Raw genomic sequence first — 19,510 nt, forward strand, 5'->3', positions numbered from 1 at the left:
CACATACACAAACAGCAATCGTCCCACACATATCGTGGCAAACGATGGATCTTCTGCAGTAATTCTAGCACTAGACCTCCTCTGTAGATATAAAGTGGTAGCTTGTAAAGGCTTTTAAAGCGTTGCCTATAGATAGTAAAATTTACGTTGTTTGTCACCATTGTGTGGGCATGCAAAATTTTAAAGCATTGCATGTTTGGTATGTGGTGGAGTGGTTAGCACTTTCACCTAGCAGCAAGAGGGTCGCTGGTTCGAATCCCAACCACGACACTACCTGCCTGGAGTTTGCATGTTCTCCCTGTACCTGCGTGGGTTTCCTCCGGGAACTCCGGTTTCTTCCCACACTCCAAAGACATGCTGGTAGGTTAATTGGATCCTGTATAAAATTGGCCCTACTATGTATGTATGAATGTGAGTTAGGGACCTTAGATTGTACGCTCCTTGAGGGCGGGGACTGATGTGAATGTGCAATGTATATGTAAAGCGCTGCGTAAATTGACAGCGCTATATAAGAACCAGAAATAGATAAAATAAAATATTAACTCGGTGTGACATCGTCTTTTACAAAAAAATTGGGTCATGTTTTGTTTTTTTTGCATTAAGTTTATAAAAGTGTATTTTTTCCCAAAAATTTAATTTAAAAAAAACTGCTGTGCAAATACTGTGGCATAAAAAAATTGCAAAACCCACCAATTTATTTTCTAGGGCCTTTGTTTTTTAAAAAAATTATGTTTGGGAGTTCTAGGTAATTTACTAGCAAAAAGAACTGATTTTTACGTGGAAACAAAAAGTGCCAGAAAATGCCTGGTCTTCAAGGGGTGAAGACAGATTAAGGAATTAACATTACATTTTTATAAGTGAATAGCTGCAATTTCTCTCTGGTTTTCTGCTTTCAGGTTATTAGGACTTGCAGTATATGGTTTGTGACCAGGGGCGTACGGACAACTCATGGGCTCCCTCGCCCTAGGTGATTATGGGGCCCCCATGTTTAAAGATGACCACCACACGGCAGCCATCTTTCTGATGCAACACTAATGTGGCAGGGCCTCATGGAGGGGCTCCTAGCTTGGCGACATGCAGAGTGGTAGGAGACCTAAAGCTGACGACCTAATAAGGTACCAGGAGCCTCTCATGGTCAGTGCCACCTTAACAGCATCATGGGCCACTGGGCAAAGTAACCCACTGGGGCCTCTCCCAGAGAGAAGTTGACCTGCGTCGCACATAGCTGCGGTACACAGTGTGTATGGCTATATAATGCCACATATTGGGAGTGTTTTTTTTAGTCTGATTAGAAACTTAAGTCAGATTTTTTTTACAAATTTTATTTTTACTATTTTTTTTATTTTTTTCACAACTCTGTTGGGGGGATTTGGTGAGATATTGGGGGTCTAAACAAACCCCCTGAAGTCTTCATTTTTGAGACAGAGACAGGGCCAGAGATTACACAGTCCCTTTCTCTGCAGCCTCAGTTGCATTGAAGATGAATGAACAAGAGACAGAGGCTCCTGCCCATTCATAAACTGAAGCATAGTAAACACACTATTCTCAGTTATGAATGAATATAGTGAGTGATCAGTATCAATCACTCACTGTGTTTACTTAGAAAAGGAAGAGGCCGGTAAGTTACATATTTACCCGCCACTTCCCCTGCTCTTCATCTTTACAGATTCCCTTGTGTGCCCATAACTGCTCCTGGCGGGAGAAGAAAGGAGGGAACCCAGCACTGCAGCAGGGGGTGAGGCAGTGAGAGAAATCCAGATTAGTGCAGCGGGTGGGGGAGATAACTGAACCAATCTTTCAGATGCTGCAGTGAAAGCCACAAAAGATCAGTTTCACGTATTTCCTCCACCTGTTGCAGTGATCACCCACTCTAGCCATGCATGATCCCCTGGTGGGAAGGGGGAATAACTGCAAGGGTCCCCCCAAGCACCAGTGGGGTAGGGATGTGAGACAGTTGGTGGGGGTGAGTCAGTTGTGGAGGGACTTCTTTCAGTGGCAGTGTCTTTGGGGTGACTAGGGAGGGATGTTGGGAATGTAGAGAATGGAAAGTGACCATGGAATGATGTCACTCAGCTGGGGGGGGGGTAAGAAGTAGTTCAAAGTGATGTCTGTCAGCTGGATGTATGGAGTGGTCTGAGGGTGACGCAAGCTGGGGGAGGGGCTGGGACATACTCAGATAATGATGTCTATAATCAAAAAACGTCTGCGCTTATCTACTAATAGATAAAATATTACATAATAAAATGGTACTGCTGAAAGAGAACAACCTTCTGTTATAAGAGATATATTATGCAACCCCCAATCACTCTGTATATGTCCAGATAATGTGAGGGTATTTGTGTTCCCACAAACACTTTCCTCCTGACATGAAACGTTGCACTTTGCCGAGTGCCCTAATAGTCAGTCTGCCCCTGTTCTAGACCCCCTTGGTGATTGGTACAATAGAAGGTACTGTATGTTGTCAGGTGTAATACCACTTTTAGAAATACCACTCACTCCTGGAGTCTGTGCCCTTTATGAACAGCTTTGGGTTGGGTCTTAGCCAGAAAGGATGCATTGGAGAAGGTCACCCCTCACCTACATGTAGGTCAGTGATCTGTGCTAGAGAGAGAGGCCCCTATGGATTGTGAATGTCAGGAGGCTCAAGATGAGCACCCCTGTTAGGGGGACTCACAAGGGAGGAGGTGAAGGTCCCCCCTGATCTAAATCTTGCAGCTCTGTAGAATGGGGTGTGGAAGCTTTCTGGGCTTGGGCCCAGCAGTAAATCTCAAGGGAGAACTTGTGGTCAGGCAACTTATGATGGCGTGCTTACAAAGGTGACTGCTGTTTAATAAGATGTACTTCTGCAACTAATGTGCTATGTGCTGTAAGAAACTTTGGATTTATGTACTGTACAGAGGAAGATATGTCGCTATGCCAAGGAGTTATACAAGTTGTTTCACAGTAAACAGTTGAAAAAGCATCTCAAGTGGACATTCTTTACCTCAGAAAACAGGCCTCCAGCCAGGAATATGTGAGTACTGTGTAAAGGGTGAGGTGACACAGTATGGCGGAGTCTCATCTATGTGCATACTGTATCCCATCTGGTGAAGAAGCATCGCAGGACCTGGGCCAGCTTGGGGGAAACCTTTGTCCAATCCAGGTTCCTTACAGGTACAGTTGTACTTATAAGTTTACATTTTTCCGAGAATATGAATGATAACACAAAAACTTTTCTTTCACTCATGGTTAGTGTTTGGCTAAAGCTATTTATTATCAATCAACTGTGTTTACTCTTTTTAACCACTTAAGCCCCGGAAGATTTTACCCTCTTCCTGACCAGGGTTTTTTTTGCGATTTTTTTTTACTGCGTGACTTTAACGGACAATTGCGCGGTCGTGCGACGCTGTACCTAAACGAATTTGACTTCCTTTTTTTCCCACAAACAGAGCTTTCTTTTGGTGGTATTTGATCACCTGTGCGATTTTTTGATCATGTGCTATAAACAAAAAAAAGCGTCAATTTTGCAAAAATAACAATGTTTTTCACATTTTTTAATATGAAATTCCCCCAAAAAAAAGTGTAAAAATCTAAATTGTTTAACATTTTCGGCCAATTTGTTTTATGCTACATATGTTTGGTAAAAGAAAATCGCAAAAAGCGTATTTTGATTGGTTTGCGCAAAAGTTATCGCGTTTACTAACAAAGGGAAAGATTTTTGTCATTTTTGGTGGGGTTTTTTTTAACGAGTAATGGCGGCGATCTGCGATTTTTTTGCGGGACTGCGACATTGTGGCGGACAGATCAGACCCTTGACTGATATTTTTGACACTTTTGGGGTTACCAGTGACATTACTGCAGTAATCAGTGCTATACATATGCACTGTTACTGTAAAAATTACACTGGCAGGGAAGGGTTAACTGTATTGGAGAGGGAGGGGTTAAGTGTGCCCTAGGGGCGTGTTTCTAACTGTGATTGGACATTGCTACTAGTGTAAAAACAGAGATCAACGGTCCTACATAGTAGAACCGTCTGATCTCCATTTTTACACAGGGGAGAATGACAGGCGGCTTTTTTACATTAGCCGCCTGCCTTTCTCCCTTCCCAGCGAACGATCGCGAGTGACCGGCGGACATCGGGTCCGCAGGTCACACGCACTGACTTGTTAGGGAACAAGCCAGGGCAGGTGCGTGCCTCAGCGGTCGCGCACTTGCCCGCTATTGGCTCACAAGCCGGTGACAGGCTAGTGACGTACCGGTACGTCACTTTGCCTGGCCGGGGCTGACCGCCGCAGTATATGTACTTGCGGCGGTCGGCAAGTGGTTAAATCATAATGACAACAGAAACTACCCAAATGACCCTAATCAACAGCTTGAAGTCTTTTGTGGTATTTGTGGATGAGGCTCTTTATCTTCTCAAATGGTAAAGCTGCCCATTCTTCCTGGCAAAAAGCCTCCAGTTCCTGTAAATTCTTGGGCTGTCTTGCATAAACTGCACGTTTGAGATCTCCCCAGAGTGGCTCAGTGATATTGAGGTCAGGAGACTGAGATGGCCACTCTAGTACCTTCACTTTATTCTGCTGTAGCCAATGATAGGTCGAGTTGGCCTTGTGTTTAAGCACTTAGTGACCGCCCGCCGCAGTTTTACTGCAGCAGGCAGCCGCTCCTGGGCAAAGCGACGTAGTACTACGTCGCTCGCTCAGGAGACTCTAGGGGGCGAGCGCGCGCCGCCGTCCACGTGCTCCCACCCCCGCTCGTCAGCCGGGGAGCCAGTCCGTGTCCAGCGACTCAGATGGCCACCTGCCACTCGCAATCTCCTGCAGCTGAGAGGAGGACAGACGGCTGATGTAAACACAGCCGTCTGTCATTCTCTCTGAAGTGATCACATAGGCTATGTGATCTTGCTATATAGGATTGCATGTCTCTGTGGATACTTTACAAGCCATGCCCCCTGACAGTTAGAATCACGCCCCTAGGGACACATTTAACCCCTTTATCACCCATACTGCTAACCCCTTCCATGCCAGTGTAATTTTTACAGTAACAGTAAATATTTTTAGCACTGATTACTGTAGTAAAGTCACTGGTACTCCCAAAAGTGTCAAAAATGTCAGTTAGGGGTCTGATTTATCCGCCGCAATGTCGCAGTCCCGCAAAAAATCGCAGATTGCCGCCATTACTAGTAAAAAAAAAAAAAAAACAATAATATGACATAAAGTCTTTCTCGGAATTAGTAAACGCAAACCAATCAAAATACACTTATTGTGATTTTTATTTTACCAAAAATATGTAGCAGAAAACAAATTGGCCTAAAATGTTAAAACATTTTGATTTTTACATTTTTTTTGAGAATTTCATATAAAATAATGTGAAAAATATTGTTATTTTTTCAAAATTGTCGCTCTTTTTTTGTTTATAGCGCAAAAAATAAAAATCGCACAGGTGATCAAATACCACCAAAAAAAGCTCTATTTGTGGGAAAAAAAGGACGTCAATTGTAAATACACGCAGTGCCGAATCGCAAAATAGGACCTGGTCATTGAGCAGCCAAATCCTCCGGGGCTAAAGTGGTTAAGATCATCGTTATGTTGGAATGTCCAAGTACGTCCCATGCGCAACTACTGGGCTGATAAATGCAAATTTTCCTCCAGTATTATTTGATAACATACTGCATTCATCTTGCCATCAATTCTGACCAAATTTCCTGTGCCTTTGTAGCTCCCACATCCCCAAAACATTAGCGATCCACCTCCGTGTTTCACAGTAGGAATGATGTACCTTTCATCATAGGCCTTGTTGACTCCTCTCCAAATGTGATGATGATAAATCATTATGATTTAAAAAGAGGAAACAGTTAATTGATAATTAATGGCTTCAGCCAAACACTAACCATGAGGGCCGGTTCACATTTCTGCGAGTGCGCCGATTGCATGTAATTCGGAGCGCACTGCTCCCTCATTACATGCGATCGGAGGTGCGGATGCAAATTGAGCCATACACTTTGTATGGCTGAATTCGCACTGTATCCGCACCAAACACGCACATGACCCTTTTTTCCAGCCGCATCAGGATTGGATCGCACAGTGGTTCACACTTGTGCGATCCGATCCTGTGCGAACTGTCAGATCGCACTGCGATATGCGATCAAACTGGGGTGTCATTACCATTTCATTGACACCCCCTGCGTATCGCATATAGCAGTGTGAACTGCCAGATGTGCGTTTGCGATGCGGGAACAGGCTGCGAATTCGCAGCCTTCCCGCATCGCACAAGTGTGACCCGGGACTGAGTGTTTTTGTGTTTTCATTCATATGAAAAATGGCCAAGAAATCATAAATTCTGCCAGGGTAAACTTATGAGCACAACTGTATATCACCACATTTATTAGAATTGTTGTGGCTTTTTTCATATTTTTAAGCTGCCACTTGTTCCTTGGCTGTCACATTTATCCCTAGTTTCATTACATAGTTACTGATCAGGAAAAAGCATGCAGGTCTGGGATTCTGACATCAGTGGCTCCATATTTGTTCAAAGTCAGTGACCTAGACCTAGCAACTTGCTTTTAGATTTTCAGGTTTAGTTTTGAGGATCTCTGCATATACAGCAATCCCCTACCACCTTTCCTCAACACGTGGTCAGCCACTGAAATTAAAGTAGCAGAGCCAATTATATACCTTCTTCCACCACAGGGGCAATCTACCATTTCAGATGATTGCAGATGGAATCTCCGACCTTTTGTTTGTCTGTCCAACATCCTAAATCAGGGATCTCTAAACTACGGCCCTCCAGCTGTATTGGAACTACACGTCTCATGAGGCATTGTAAAACTCTGACATTCACAGACATGACTAGGCATTTTGGGAGTCGTAGTTCCTGAACAACTGGAGGGCCATATTTTTGTCCTAAATGGAAGTTCTGAATAGCTAAGTTTATTGTTATGCCATGTACAAAGCTGGATTTGTGTTAATCATAGTAAAATGCGGGGAATGCAGGAGTGAACATCCACCTGCAGGAGTAAACATAATGGGGGAGACTCCACAATGAGGGAGGGGCTGAAGGACTCCATGAAGGATCTAAGAAGTTAATGGGCAGCTGAGGCATCCAATCTCCATCCATAATTGAAATGTGTGCTTTGCATTGTCCGACCTTATAAATGTTGTGTCCTAAAGGTAAACCAAAATCATTTTATTTATTAAACCAATACTGAATCATGAACACACTCACATTCATATAATCAAACAGATTCTCGAATGTAGGCCAAGTTGTCAAGGAAACTTGTTCAGGAAAGCACTGGCTATACTTCTGGGCGAAGACATGAGGTTGGTGATTTGACCAAAATTCCTCTAGTTCATTCTTTTGCCGGAGCTGGTGCCGGATTGAATGGACTTTTACAAGGGGGATCCTGAAAAATAAAACAAACAACGATAATAATATTAGTATTACAACCTCAATTCCACAAAAGTTGGGATGCTGTGTATAATCTACATAAAAACAGAATGCAATGATTCATAATTCATGATCTCATAAACCCATATTTTATTCACAACAGAAAATAGAAAACATATCAAATGTTTAACCACTTAAGCCCCGGAAGATTTTACCCCCTTCCTGACCAGGGCCTAATTTGCGATTTGGCACTGCGTGACTTTAACGGACAATTGCGCGGTCGTGTGACGCTGTACCCAAATGAAATTGATGTCCTTTTTTCCCCACAAACAGAGCTTTCTTTTGGTGGTATTTGATCACCTGTGCGATTTTTTGATCATGCGCTATAAACAAAAAAACAGCGTCAATTTTTTAACTTTTTCGGCCAATTTGTTTTATGCTACATATGTTTGGTAAAAAAAAAAAAATCGCAAAAAGCGTATTTTGATTGGTTTGCGCAAAAGTTATCGCGTTTACTAACAAAGGGAAAGATTTTTGTCATTTTTGCTGTTTTTTTTTTTAACGCGTAATGGCGGCGATCTGCGATTTTTTATTTTTTTTTTTGCGGTACTGCGACATTGCGGCGGACAGATCGGACCCTTGACTGACATTTTTGGGGTTATCAGTGACATTTCTACAGTAATCAGTGCTATACATATGCACTGTTACTGTAAAATTACACTGGCAGTGAAGGGGTTAACTTTTTTTGAGAGGGAGGGGGTTATGTGTGTCCCTAGGGGCGTGATTCTAACTGTGATTGGCTGTGGCTTGAGGTGTAGGAACAGTGATCAACGGTCCTACATAGTAGAACTGTATGATCACTGTTTCTACACAGGGGAGAATGACAGGCGGCTTGTTTACATGAGCCGCCTGCCTTTCTCCCTCTGCACCGATGATCGCGCGCGAGGGGTTCCGTGACCGCGCGGGAGCGCACCTCCGGGGGCGCGCGCTCGCTCCCTAGACCCTCACAGGCTAGCGACGTAGTGCTACGTCGCTCTGCCTGTGAGGGTCTGACTGCCGACGTAAATAGTCGTGCGGCAGTCGGCAAGTGGTTAAACTGTGAAAATGTACAATTTTAAGAATAAATTAAGGTAATTTTGAAATTGATGACAGCAATACGTCTCAAAAAAGTAGGGATGGGGCCATGTTTACCATGGTGTAGCATCCCCTCTTCTTTTAACAACGCTGTAAACGCCTGGGAACTGAGGAGACCAATCGCTGGAGTTTGGGAGAGGAATGGCATCCCATTCTTGCCCGATATATGATTCTAACTGCTCAACAGTCCAGGATCGTCTTTGTCATATTTTAAATTCCATGATGCTCCAAATATTTTCAATTGGTTAAAGTCCTGGACTGCAGGCAGGCCAGTTCAGTACCCAGACCCTTCTACTACAAAGCCATGCTGTTGTTATAGATGCAGTATGCAGTTTAACATTGTCCTGCTGAAATATGAATGGCCTTCCCTTTTTAAAAAGCCATCATCTGGATGGGAGCATATGCTTCTCTAAAACTTGGGTATATCTTTCAGCATTGATGGTGCCTTTCCAGATGTTGCTCATTCCTTACGCTCTAATGCATCCCCATACCATCAGAGATGCAGATTTTTGAACTGAGCGCTGATAACAAGCTGGAAGGTCCCTCTCATCTTTGGACTGAAAGATGCAGTACCAACAGTTGCTAAAAAGAATCTAAATTTCGATTCATCGGACCACACAACAGTTTTCCAGTTTGTAACAGACCATTTTAAATGAGCTTTGGTTTTGGATCATGATCAGATATGGCTTCTTGCATGACAGAGCTTTACCTTGCATTTTTGGATGGCACAGTGAACTGTGTTCACAGACGGTGATATTTGGAAAGTAATCCTGAGCCCATGCAGTGATGTCCATCACATAATCATTACTGGTTTAATGCAGTGCTGTCTGAGGGCCCAAATATCACAGGCATTCAATATTGCATTATGGCCTTGTCCCCATTTAAAGTTTTTTGCAATTTTACGTTGAAGAACATTATTCTTATAGTTACATAGTAGGTGAGGTTGAATAAAGACAATAGTCCATCCAGTTCAACCTGTGTAGGTGTGTGTGTGTTCTAAAATTGTTCATCAATTTTAAATGCAGCTTTTCACAGATTGGTTAACCCAGTGTTTCTCAACTCCGGTCCTAAGGGCACACTAACAGGCCAGATTTTAAGTATTACCTTGGGAGAGATGCAGACTAGAATACTGCAATCACTGAGCATCAAATTATATCACCTGTGATATATTTCAGTTTTCTTGCAAACCTGGGCTGTTAGTGTGCCCTGAGGCCTGGAGTTGAGAAACAGTGGGCTAACCTCTGCTCATCTTCACTTAGGAGACACTCTGACTCTCTAAGATGCTCTTTTTATACCCAATCATGTTGCCAATTGACCTGATTAGATGCAAAAATTTTCTTCCTAGTTAGTACCACTTACTTTGCCAGCCTTTTGTTACCCTGTCGCAAATATTTTGAAACATGTTGCTGCCATCAATTTCAAAATTATCTTTTTCTTTTTTTTTTTCTCAAAATGGTACAATTTCTCAGTGTAAACATTTGATGTCTTTTCTATTTGTGAATAAAATATGTGTTTATGAAATTTGCAAATCGTTGCATTCTGTTTTGGTGTAGATTTTACACAGTATCCTAACCTTTTGGAATTGGGGTTGTAGTAGTAATAAAATCATAAATGCAAAGAGGTTGTAGATTCCCCAAAAACACATCCTGAATAAGCTGTGGTTTAACATTAGCACTACTATATCATAAATGCCTTGAGACGAATAGCATGTTCTTTTTATCAAGAAATATATTTAGAGATAACATATGTGAGATCATTTAACAAGTTGTGGACCCTATATGTGCCCAAAAACCTTTACGGAAATACATTGGGCATATGTAGCATGCCTTGCTCCTCACACTTGAGTCCCAATGATTAGAACGGTTCCATTGCTATTATAGGGGTGGGGGTTGGAGGGCAACAAAGTCACGGCAGTGTGGACTGGGGCTTTAAAAAAAACTCCTTATTTAAAAAAAGCACCTTTGTTTGATTTATAAATAATTTTGCAATTATTTTTCATGCTATTCATTATAAACGGAATGATATATATACTTTATATCTACAATAACACTATTTTTTAAACGAATACTGATCTTTTCTGTAAATTGCGTAGAATATAAAATATTTTTGTGAGACAACATCACCGAAAAAATTAATTTTTTGGAAAAGGTGTATTAACACTTTAAATAATAACAAAAAAATTGCTGAATTTACAGAAACATAGTAGAAAAAATGACTCTGGTCCATTAGAGGTATACAGGTGAAAGAGCTGACGTGGTAAAGAAGGCATGGAGCTATAACAAACTGCAGCAACCTATAGCAAGTGAAGAAAAATTTAAAAACCATACTGACTGCATTAGGGCTTGTGTATCTATGAGTATCTAAAACAGAACTAAGCAGAAAGCACCGGTAAGAAGGCATGTTACAGGTATATTCAGGAAAACATGGATTGCATTTTAACTACTTCCCAACCATGCTATAGCTAAAAGACGGCTACAGCGTGGTCATCCAGTTCTGGGCGCACCCCTGGAGCATCCATCAATTGCTCTCTCTGAAAGCTGTGTTCGTGTATTTAGCAAAAAAAACTGTGCTGATTAAATGCCACCAAAAAAAAGTTCTATCTGTCTCAAAAAAATTTGAAATATTTCAGCTTGGTACAGTGTTGCATGACTGCGCAATTTCCATTTAAAGTGCAACAGCACTGAAAGCTGAAAATTGGCCTGGGCAGCAAGGGGGTGCAAGTGCCCAGTGTTGAAGTGGTTAAATGCATTTTTAATGTGCCTGACAAGTGGTTTTTTTTTTTTACTTTGATCCATATGATCAGCAGTTAGAGCCCATCTCCAGGCAAACCTAACCTGCATCCTCTGCCTCCCTGAAAGGCCACATAATGAACAGATACTGTAATAGGAAGTGTCCATGTCATCCAGGCAGCGACATGGCACCTAATAAATGACCACCCCACTCTGCAGTCCGAGGGATAGAAAACCCAACATGTCACTTCAATTAGTTTTGTTTATTAAGCTAACATGCCAATTTGTTAAGATTGTGGGATGTAAGGAGGGGAAAAGTTGGTGCATGGAGAACAGCTTTAACACCTTGCTGCCTCCTCCTGCTGGTCCCTAAAGGGGTTCTGAATGACAGGAAGCAAAGAGTTCCTGATCACTGAACCACTGTGATTAGTTGTCACAAATGTCACATGATTGGGTGCCCCTCCCAATAACTGCTGATCGTAAGCGATGACCGGGAGCTGTCAGTGGCAGCTTGGTCAGAATCTTGGTAGCGTGCAGTGAGCGTGCTCTCTACACAGAAAAGTTGTGCACTATGGAGGCATATGTGGAGCATGTGGATGTTGTGGCCCACCTCTCCTGCTTGCCTTGGCACGAGGTTAATACATACAGGCCCACCTCTCCTGCTTGCCTTGGCACGAGGTTAATACATACAGGCCCACCTGCCCTGCTTGCCTCGGCAGGAGGTTAATACATACAGGCCCACCTGCCCTGCTTGCCTCTGTAGGAGGTAAATGCATACAGGCCCATCTGCCCTGCTTGCCTCGGTAGGAGGTTAATACATACAGGCCCACCTGCCCTGCTTGCCTCTGTAGGAGGTAAATACATACAGGCCCATCTGCCCTGCTTGCCTCGGCAGGAGGTTAATACATACAGGCCCATCTGCCCTGCTTGCCTCTGTAGGAGGTAAATACATACAGGCCCATCTGCCCTGCTTGCCTCGGTAGGAGGTTAATACATACAGGCCCACCTGCCCTGCTTGCCTCGGGAGGAGGTTAATACATACAGGTCCACCTGCCCTGCTTGCCTCTGTAGGAGGTAAATACATACAGGCCCATCTGCCCTGCTTGCCTCGGTAGGAGGTTAATACATACAGGCCCACCTGCCCTGCTTGGCTCTGTAGGAGGTAAATACATACAGGCCCATCTGCCCTGCTTGCCTCGGTAGGAGGTTAATACATGCAGGCCCACCTGCCCTGCTTGCCTCTGTAGGAGGTAAATACATACAGGCCCATCTGCCCTCGGTAGGAGGTTAATACATACAGGCCCACCTGCCCTGCTTGGCTCTGTAGGAGGTAAATACCTACAGGCCCATCTGCCCTGCTTGCCTCGGCAGGAGGTTAATACATACAGGCCCATCTGCCCTGCTTGCCTCTGTAGGAGGTAAATACATACAGGCCCATCTGCCCTGCTTGCCTCGGTAGGAGGTTAATACATACAGGCCCACCTGCCCTGCTTGCCTCGGCAGGAGGTTAATACATACAGGCCCATCTGCCCTGCTTGCCTCTGTAGGAGGTAAATACATACAGGCCCATCTGCCCTGCTTGCCTCGGTAGGAGGTTAATACATACAGGCCCACCTGCCCTTCTTGCCTCGGCAGGAGGTTAATACATATAGGCCCATCTGCCCTGCTTGCCTCTGTAGGAAGTTAATACATACAGGCCCATCTGCCCTTGCCTTGGCATGAGGGTAATACATACAGGGCCACCTGCCCTGCTTGCCTCGCCAGTAGGTTAATACATACAAATAAAGCTTGTCTGATTTTTACATTATACATTATAGTAGAAGCTCAATAACATACCAAAGGAATCATCACAAAAGCCGTGCCCCCCCCGTGTAATGCATTTACAACGTTGCCATTTACAGCAATACAGGAATACAGGAACAAAGCAAAAAAAAAGACATCTGAATAGAATTTAGAAAATTAAAAAGAAACAAAATATGTTGTATAAAACAAATGCTATTAAAACACAAAAATACAATACACCCAATGATAGTAAAGCATGTCATGTGATGATAAACACATGTAAAAATACAACATAGAAAAACAAAGTAAAATCCACAATAGGCTCAATTCACAAAGCTAAGACATCTGGATAAGTATCCTTATTTTCAAAATCGTGTCAGTCATTTTCAGTTGAGTCCAATGAAATCTGAAAGTCACAGATACATGACTGAAAACAGGGTGACTCAGTTTTAAGGATTTGTAAACTGAGCCAAATGTCTTTTACAAACAGTAATGATGAATTGTAAAAAAAATTCTGGAAATCAAATCTTGTAGGAAAAAAACATGGATTTTCTTACCTGTGTAGTGCTGTGCTTATTTGGATAAAAAATGTAAGTACAATTATCAGCTTCATTGCTCCTAACTGGACATTCACATATTTGTCCCTCCGTTTTTTATATCTGTTAAGGTCACATTGTACCCAGGTCACTTGATTACTTCAGGACAGTGACCTGGTAATTATTCACAGAAGTGATAGTAACATTCTTAAAACTTCTAAGGCCCTTAGAACAATATGCTTTTTTTTTTAATGTAGAAAATAATACAAACATTGTTTGATAAATAGGAATATTAGATTTTTTGGAAAATAAAGTTACTAAAACAATGTAAATTTTAAAAATCATGTAAAAAAAAAAAACAAAAAAAAAAACCCTTCTTCCAGTATAAATGGGAATTAAATTTTTTTTTAAAAAAAACTGCACCAACTTTATTGTGACCTTACCACGCAGCAACAAAACCCTGGCTGATGGACAGTGAGATGTTTGCTTAACCACTTAAGCCCCGGAGGATTTGGCTGCTAAACGACCAGGGGGTATTTTGCGATTCGGCACTGCGTGACTTTTAACGGACAATTGCGCGGTCGTGCGATGCTGTACCTTAACGAATTTGACGTCCTTTTTTTCCCACAAACAGAGCTTTCTTTTGGTGGTATTTGATCACCTGTGCGCTTTTTACTTTTTGCGCTATAAACAAAAAAAGAGCGTAAATTTTGCAAAAATAACAATATTTTTCACATTTTTTTTATATGAAATTCCCCCAAAAAAAAAAATGTAGAAATCAAAATTTTTTAACATTTTCGGCCAATTTGTTTTATGCTACATATGTTTGGTAAAAAAAATCGCAAAAAGCGTATTTTTATTGGTTTGCGCAAAAGTTATCGCGTTTACTAACAAAGGGAAAGATTTTTGTCATTTTTGTTGTTTTTTTTATAACGCCTAATGGCGGCGATTTGCGATTTTTTTTTTTTGCGGTACTGCGATATTGTGGCGGACAGATCGGACCCTTGACTGACATTTTTGACACTTTTGGGGTTACCAGTGACATTTCTACAGTAATCAGTGCTATACATATGCACTGTTACTGTAAAAATACACTGGTAGTGAAGGGGTTAACTTTATTTGAGAGGGAGGGGCTGTGTGTGTCCTTAGGGACGTAATTCTTACTGTGATTGGCTGTGGCTTGAGGTGTAAGGACACTGATCAACGGTTCTACATAGTAGAACTGTGTGATCAGGGTTTTTAGACCGAGGAGAATGACAGGCAGCTTGTTTACACAAGCCGCCTGACTTTCTCCCTCTCCCCCGACGATCGCCGAGTGACCGGCGGACATCGGGTCCGCTGGTCACACGCGCGGGGGGGGGGGGGGTCCGTGACCGCGCGGGAGCGGGAGTTAGCCTCCGCGGGCGCGCGGGAGCGGGAGTTAGCCTCCGCGGGCGCGCGCTCGCTCCCCAGACCCTCCCAGGCTAGTGACATTAATTAACGTCACTCTGCCTGGCCGGGGCTGACCGCCGCAGTAAATTTACTTGCGGCGGTCGGCAAGCGGTTAAAGACACTCAGGGTGGGTTCACATACAGTATCTCACAAAAGTGAGTACATCCCTCACGTTTTTGTAAATATTTTATTATATCTTTTCATATGACAACACTGAGGAAATGACACTTTGCTACAATGTAAAGTAGTGAGTGTACAGCTTGTATAACAGTGTAAAGTTGCTGTCCCCTCAAAATAACTCAACACACAGCCATTAATATCTAAACCACTGGCAACAAAAGTGAGTACACCCCTAAATGGAAATGTCCAAATTGGGCCCAATTAGCCATTTTCCCTCCCCGGTGTCATGTGACTCGTTAGTATTACAAGGTCTCAGGTGTGAACAGGGAGCAGGTGTGTTAAATTTGGGGTCATCGCTCTCACTCTCTCATACTGGTCACTGGAAGTTCAAAATGCCACCTCCTTGCAATGAACTCTCCGAGGATCTGAAAAAAAAAAATTGTTACTCTACATAAAGATGGCATAGGCTGTAAGAAGATTGCCAAGACCCTGAGACTGAGCCGCAGCATGGCGGCCAAGACTATTCAGCGGTTTAACAGGACAGGTTCTATTCAGAACAGGCCTCTTCATGGTCGACCAAAGAAGTTGAATGCGTGTGCTCAGTGTCATATCCAGAGGTTGTCTTTGGGAAATAGACTTTTGAGTGCTGCCAGCATTGCTGCAGAGGTTGAAGGGTTGGAAGGTCAGCCTGTCAGTGCTGACACCATACGCCACACACTACATCAAAATGGTCTGCATGGCTGTCGTCCCAGAAGGAAGCCTCTTCTAAAGATGATGCACAAGAAAACCCGCAAATTGGATGCAGTTAAAAAGGCATCCACTTAGCATATATGTGAATCCAGCCTGATAGTGATAACGGATTGCTGGCCTTCAAAAGACCTTTTAAACATTACTTAAGTGATGTGTTTCTGTTCACTGGTTCAGGTGCGATTCAAGTGCAAATTTTTGTCTGAATTCGCACTGCGGCCATCCTGGACATTTGTGAACTAGCTCCATTGGATGCTGTTGAAAACGCCTCCAATAAGCATATATGTGAACCCAGCCTAATAGTGATAACAGATTGCTGGCCTTCAAAAGACCTTTTAAACATCACTTAAGTGATGCCTCAAGACAACAGAGTTTACAATTAGTTATTGCACTGGCTCATTTCTTTTTATGAACTTTATAGGCAGGTAACATGGCAACTCTGGCACTAACCATAAGGGTTAGCATTTATAAAGACATTTGTGGACAAGGGGGGGGCAGCTGAGCCCAGTAAGTGAGGTCACATAAAGCAGAACTCCAGCCAAAAATAACAAGATAAGAAGGAATAGCCCATTAAAATATAACAAAACCATTTTTGCTGCAATATTCACCTTCAATCCAGAGATTTCCCACGTAGTGTTTTTTCTCTAGTTAGATCTCCTCAATCTCATGGCCAACATCATTCAACCCACAATTTTTGAGCCCAGGCCATCATGGACCCACCCCAAGCCTGTGACTGGACAGTGAAAAGAGAAGCAGCACAGTGATGAGCTCATCTCTGCTTTCTTTTCCAGTGATTATGCTTCTTATCAGCACACAAACTGATTGGCTGCTTGTTTTTCTTCTTATACTCCAGCTCTGCTGTACAGGGACTGCAAGAGTATGATACCAGATCGAATTCAAGTACTTGCATTAAAAAAAAAATACATTAAATGATGTATTAATTATTACAGCGCTGCATAAACATGTATTAGAGCTGAACTCCAAGCAGACAAAAAAACAATTTGTCCAGGTATGTGTTAATTAAAAAATTGATGTGTATTTTTAAAAGTGTGTGTGTACATAAATGCAATTACCGGCATTTATGTGTATATAGCCAGATACAGGGTGTTCTGTAATAGATGTCAATTGCCAGAATTAGGCAACAGCTATGGCTTCCAAGTGCCACAAATACTGATGAAATTTACTCTATATAGCTATATTTTCCTTTATATGTCCATCTGAAAGAGCCCCTTTTATCCTATCACAGGCTTGAGATGGATAAGACCTGGTTGTATAATTTACTTACAGTAAAGTCAGGTCCTCTGGTTGGCTGTGCTTTGTGGCAGGTTTCAGGACAGCATGAAATATATATATCTGTACATATAGGAGCAACACATTCCTTTGGCAACCTACTGATAGTTGGGTGAGCAGTATAAGCTATTTATGGGAGTGTGTGAACTTCTCCAGCACATACTGATAAACGACAGTCGGTATGTAAGAGAGAACGTAGTCAGATTCCTCTTCTTAGCATGCATCACTGTTGGCCCAACATGAGCTTCTGCTGAGTGGTACCAAGCACTGGCTTTACAGAGCATGGGCTTCCCAACCACTTCAGCTCTTATGGACAAGAGCACTTTTTACATTTCTGCTCTAGATCTGTTGATTCAGCAATAACTTCACCATTACTTAAAATAACAATTTATTTTATATTGTATATACTGTATTGTTTTGTTTTTCAGGACAAACGTTTTTTTTTTTTGGTGACATTGTCTTACAAAATGTATCTTATTTTCTATGCAATCTATATGCAAAAAAAAAGAGTTTAAAAAGTAAAAATGCCCATTTTTCTCATGTATTCAGTGCAAATTTTAAAACAAAAAAATGTGTTACTGTAGCTAAAAGGTATGCATGTTATTTTTATAATTTGTCCTGTTTATATTATACTGACAGTAAAATTACGATTCCAATATAACATGTTGCAAAGTGTTTTACAAATGAAAGAAAGGGATGATTAAAGTTAAATAAATGTTTAAATAGAAACAAAATGTATTCAAAAGAAACATTGTCAGCTTGCTTTAACTGACATCATCTGCAGTTGCTTTAAAGGATAACTAAACTCAAGCACAAAAATTTGATATGTTGCAGTTTCTAGTCCTTGGATATGGTGCTCCCATTAGCTTCTTTTTTTTTTTTTTCAGGATAAGGATATTTTTAGCAAATTGAGAAAATACCTGTTGCCTGCCAGAAATGCACTGTGACTTCCTTTGAGCTGCACAGAAGAATATCTTCCTATATATTCTAGGAATATCTAGAATTTTCTAGATTATGTTCTATAATCTAACAATTGCCCTGCCTCCCATGTAATGGAGATGAAGAGATACAGACAGGGCAGCCATTAGAAACTGTGGGGCCCCTTACACAGCTTTAGGCCTGGGCCCCCCGGGTCTGACCACCAGCATTCCCCATGGTCCACTCACTGGCTGTCATACAGAATTTATCCACTGGTCATTCCACTGAGTCTTTTAATGCACCTTCTTTTATTTTAACACTATTACAACCGAATATTTGAAAATGAACCCAATCCAGCAAAGAGACCTCCCCATATATTCAGCAAAAAGACATCCCCATATATTCAGCAAAGAGACAGCCTAATCCAGCAGAGACATCTGCAGAGGTAGAGACTCACTCTGCGGCTGCCCTGCTTTAGCAATTGCTAGTTACTACAGCATCAACAACTCATTGGTTTGAGCCAAGGCAACCAGGCCCCTAGGGATGCCCGGGCCCCCTACATATGTATGGGCTGTTCCCCCCTGATGGCAGCCCTGGATACAGACATGTTTGCAGTCTATATAAAGAGAGCAGAAGGGTTATAACCCCTTTCAGATTTTTTTTTGCCATCTGTGTCCAATTGCGGAGATTTCCCTTCACTTCCTATCCCATAGCCAACCAGGAAGTGAGAGGAAATTTCTGCAAATTAGGGGAATTTCTTGGGGATCCCCAGGTCACCCGAACTAGTGTCTCCATTGGAAGATTTCCCCTCTATTACTTTTCTGGGCACAACCCAAAATCTGGGCTTTCGTTTACTTTCACTTTCAATGATAATTATAACAGGACAAATAGAGAGGTTGAATGTCCTTAATGGGGGCACAGACAGCAATAAAAACTGAAAGGTAATCTAGTCCCTCTCCACTCTATCCACAACAAAAAGTTTTGCCTTTAGTTATACTTTAAGTATTAGGGTTAAAGTGATGTTTTAGCAACAAGTCAAGGGTTCATTTCAGGGATCAATGGTAAGAATTAGGGGGTTTTTAGGAGTTAAGGTTTTATTTCAGAGGTTAGGTTTAGTACTGAGGATACAGATAGGGGAGGACTAAGTGCATCGCAAAAGTTCAGAGCAGATTAACGAACCCCATTGAAGTCTATTGGACACGAACTGCAAAAATCAAAAGCGCCGGGTACTGCCCTGGGGGACATGTATCAATGGAAGATAATTGAGCAGTAACTTACTGATGCATAAAGTGAAAGCATAAAATGAGAAATAAAAATAAAAATGAAAAAAATTCCTTTCAAGATAGTGCCTGGGGGGGGTCCCATTAGTCTACCTGTAAAGTGGCAACTCTGTACTGTGTATAGAAGCTGCTGCAGCAATATTTGCATTTCTAAAGCCAAAAAATGACATTTCTATAT

The 19,510-nt window shown here is 42.1% G+C and overlaps 1 protein-coding gene across 1 annotated transcript in view; it reads right to left on the reverse strand.

The window, feature by feature from the left end:
* LOC309555245 (cathepsin E-like) overlaps positions 1 to 13,651 on the reverse strand; it is a 58,437-nt gene extending 44,786 nt beyond the window's left edge. The window contains exons 1-2 of the mRNA XM_082257143.1: positions 13,568 to 13,651; positions 7,204 to 7,381 (exon numbers count right to left, since the gene is read on the reverse strand). Coding sequence (XP_082113269.1) covers positions 7,204 to 7,381; positions 13,568 to 13,623 — 234 coding nt within the window. The 5' untranslated portion in view covers positions 13,624 to 13,651. The remainder of the gene's footprint in view (positions 1 to 7,203; positions 7,382 to 13,567) is intronic.
* Positions 13,652 to 19,510: the final 5,859 nt, after the last annotated feature.

Source organism: Pelophylax lessonae, assembly GCF_965119305.1.
Source record: "Pelophylax lessonae genome assembly, chromosome: 4".
NCBI lineage: Eukaryota > Metazoa > Chordata > Amphibia > Anura > Ranidae > Pelophylax > Pelophylax lessonae.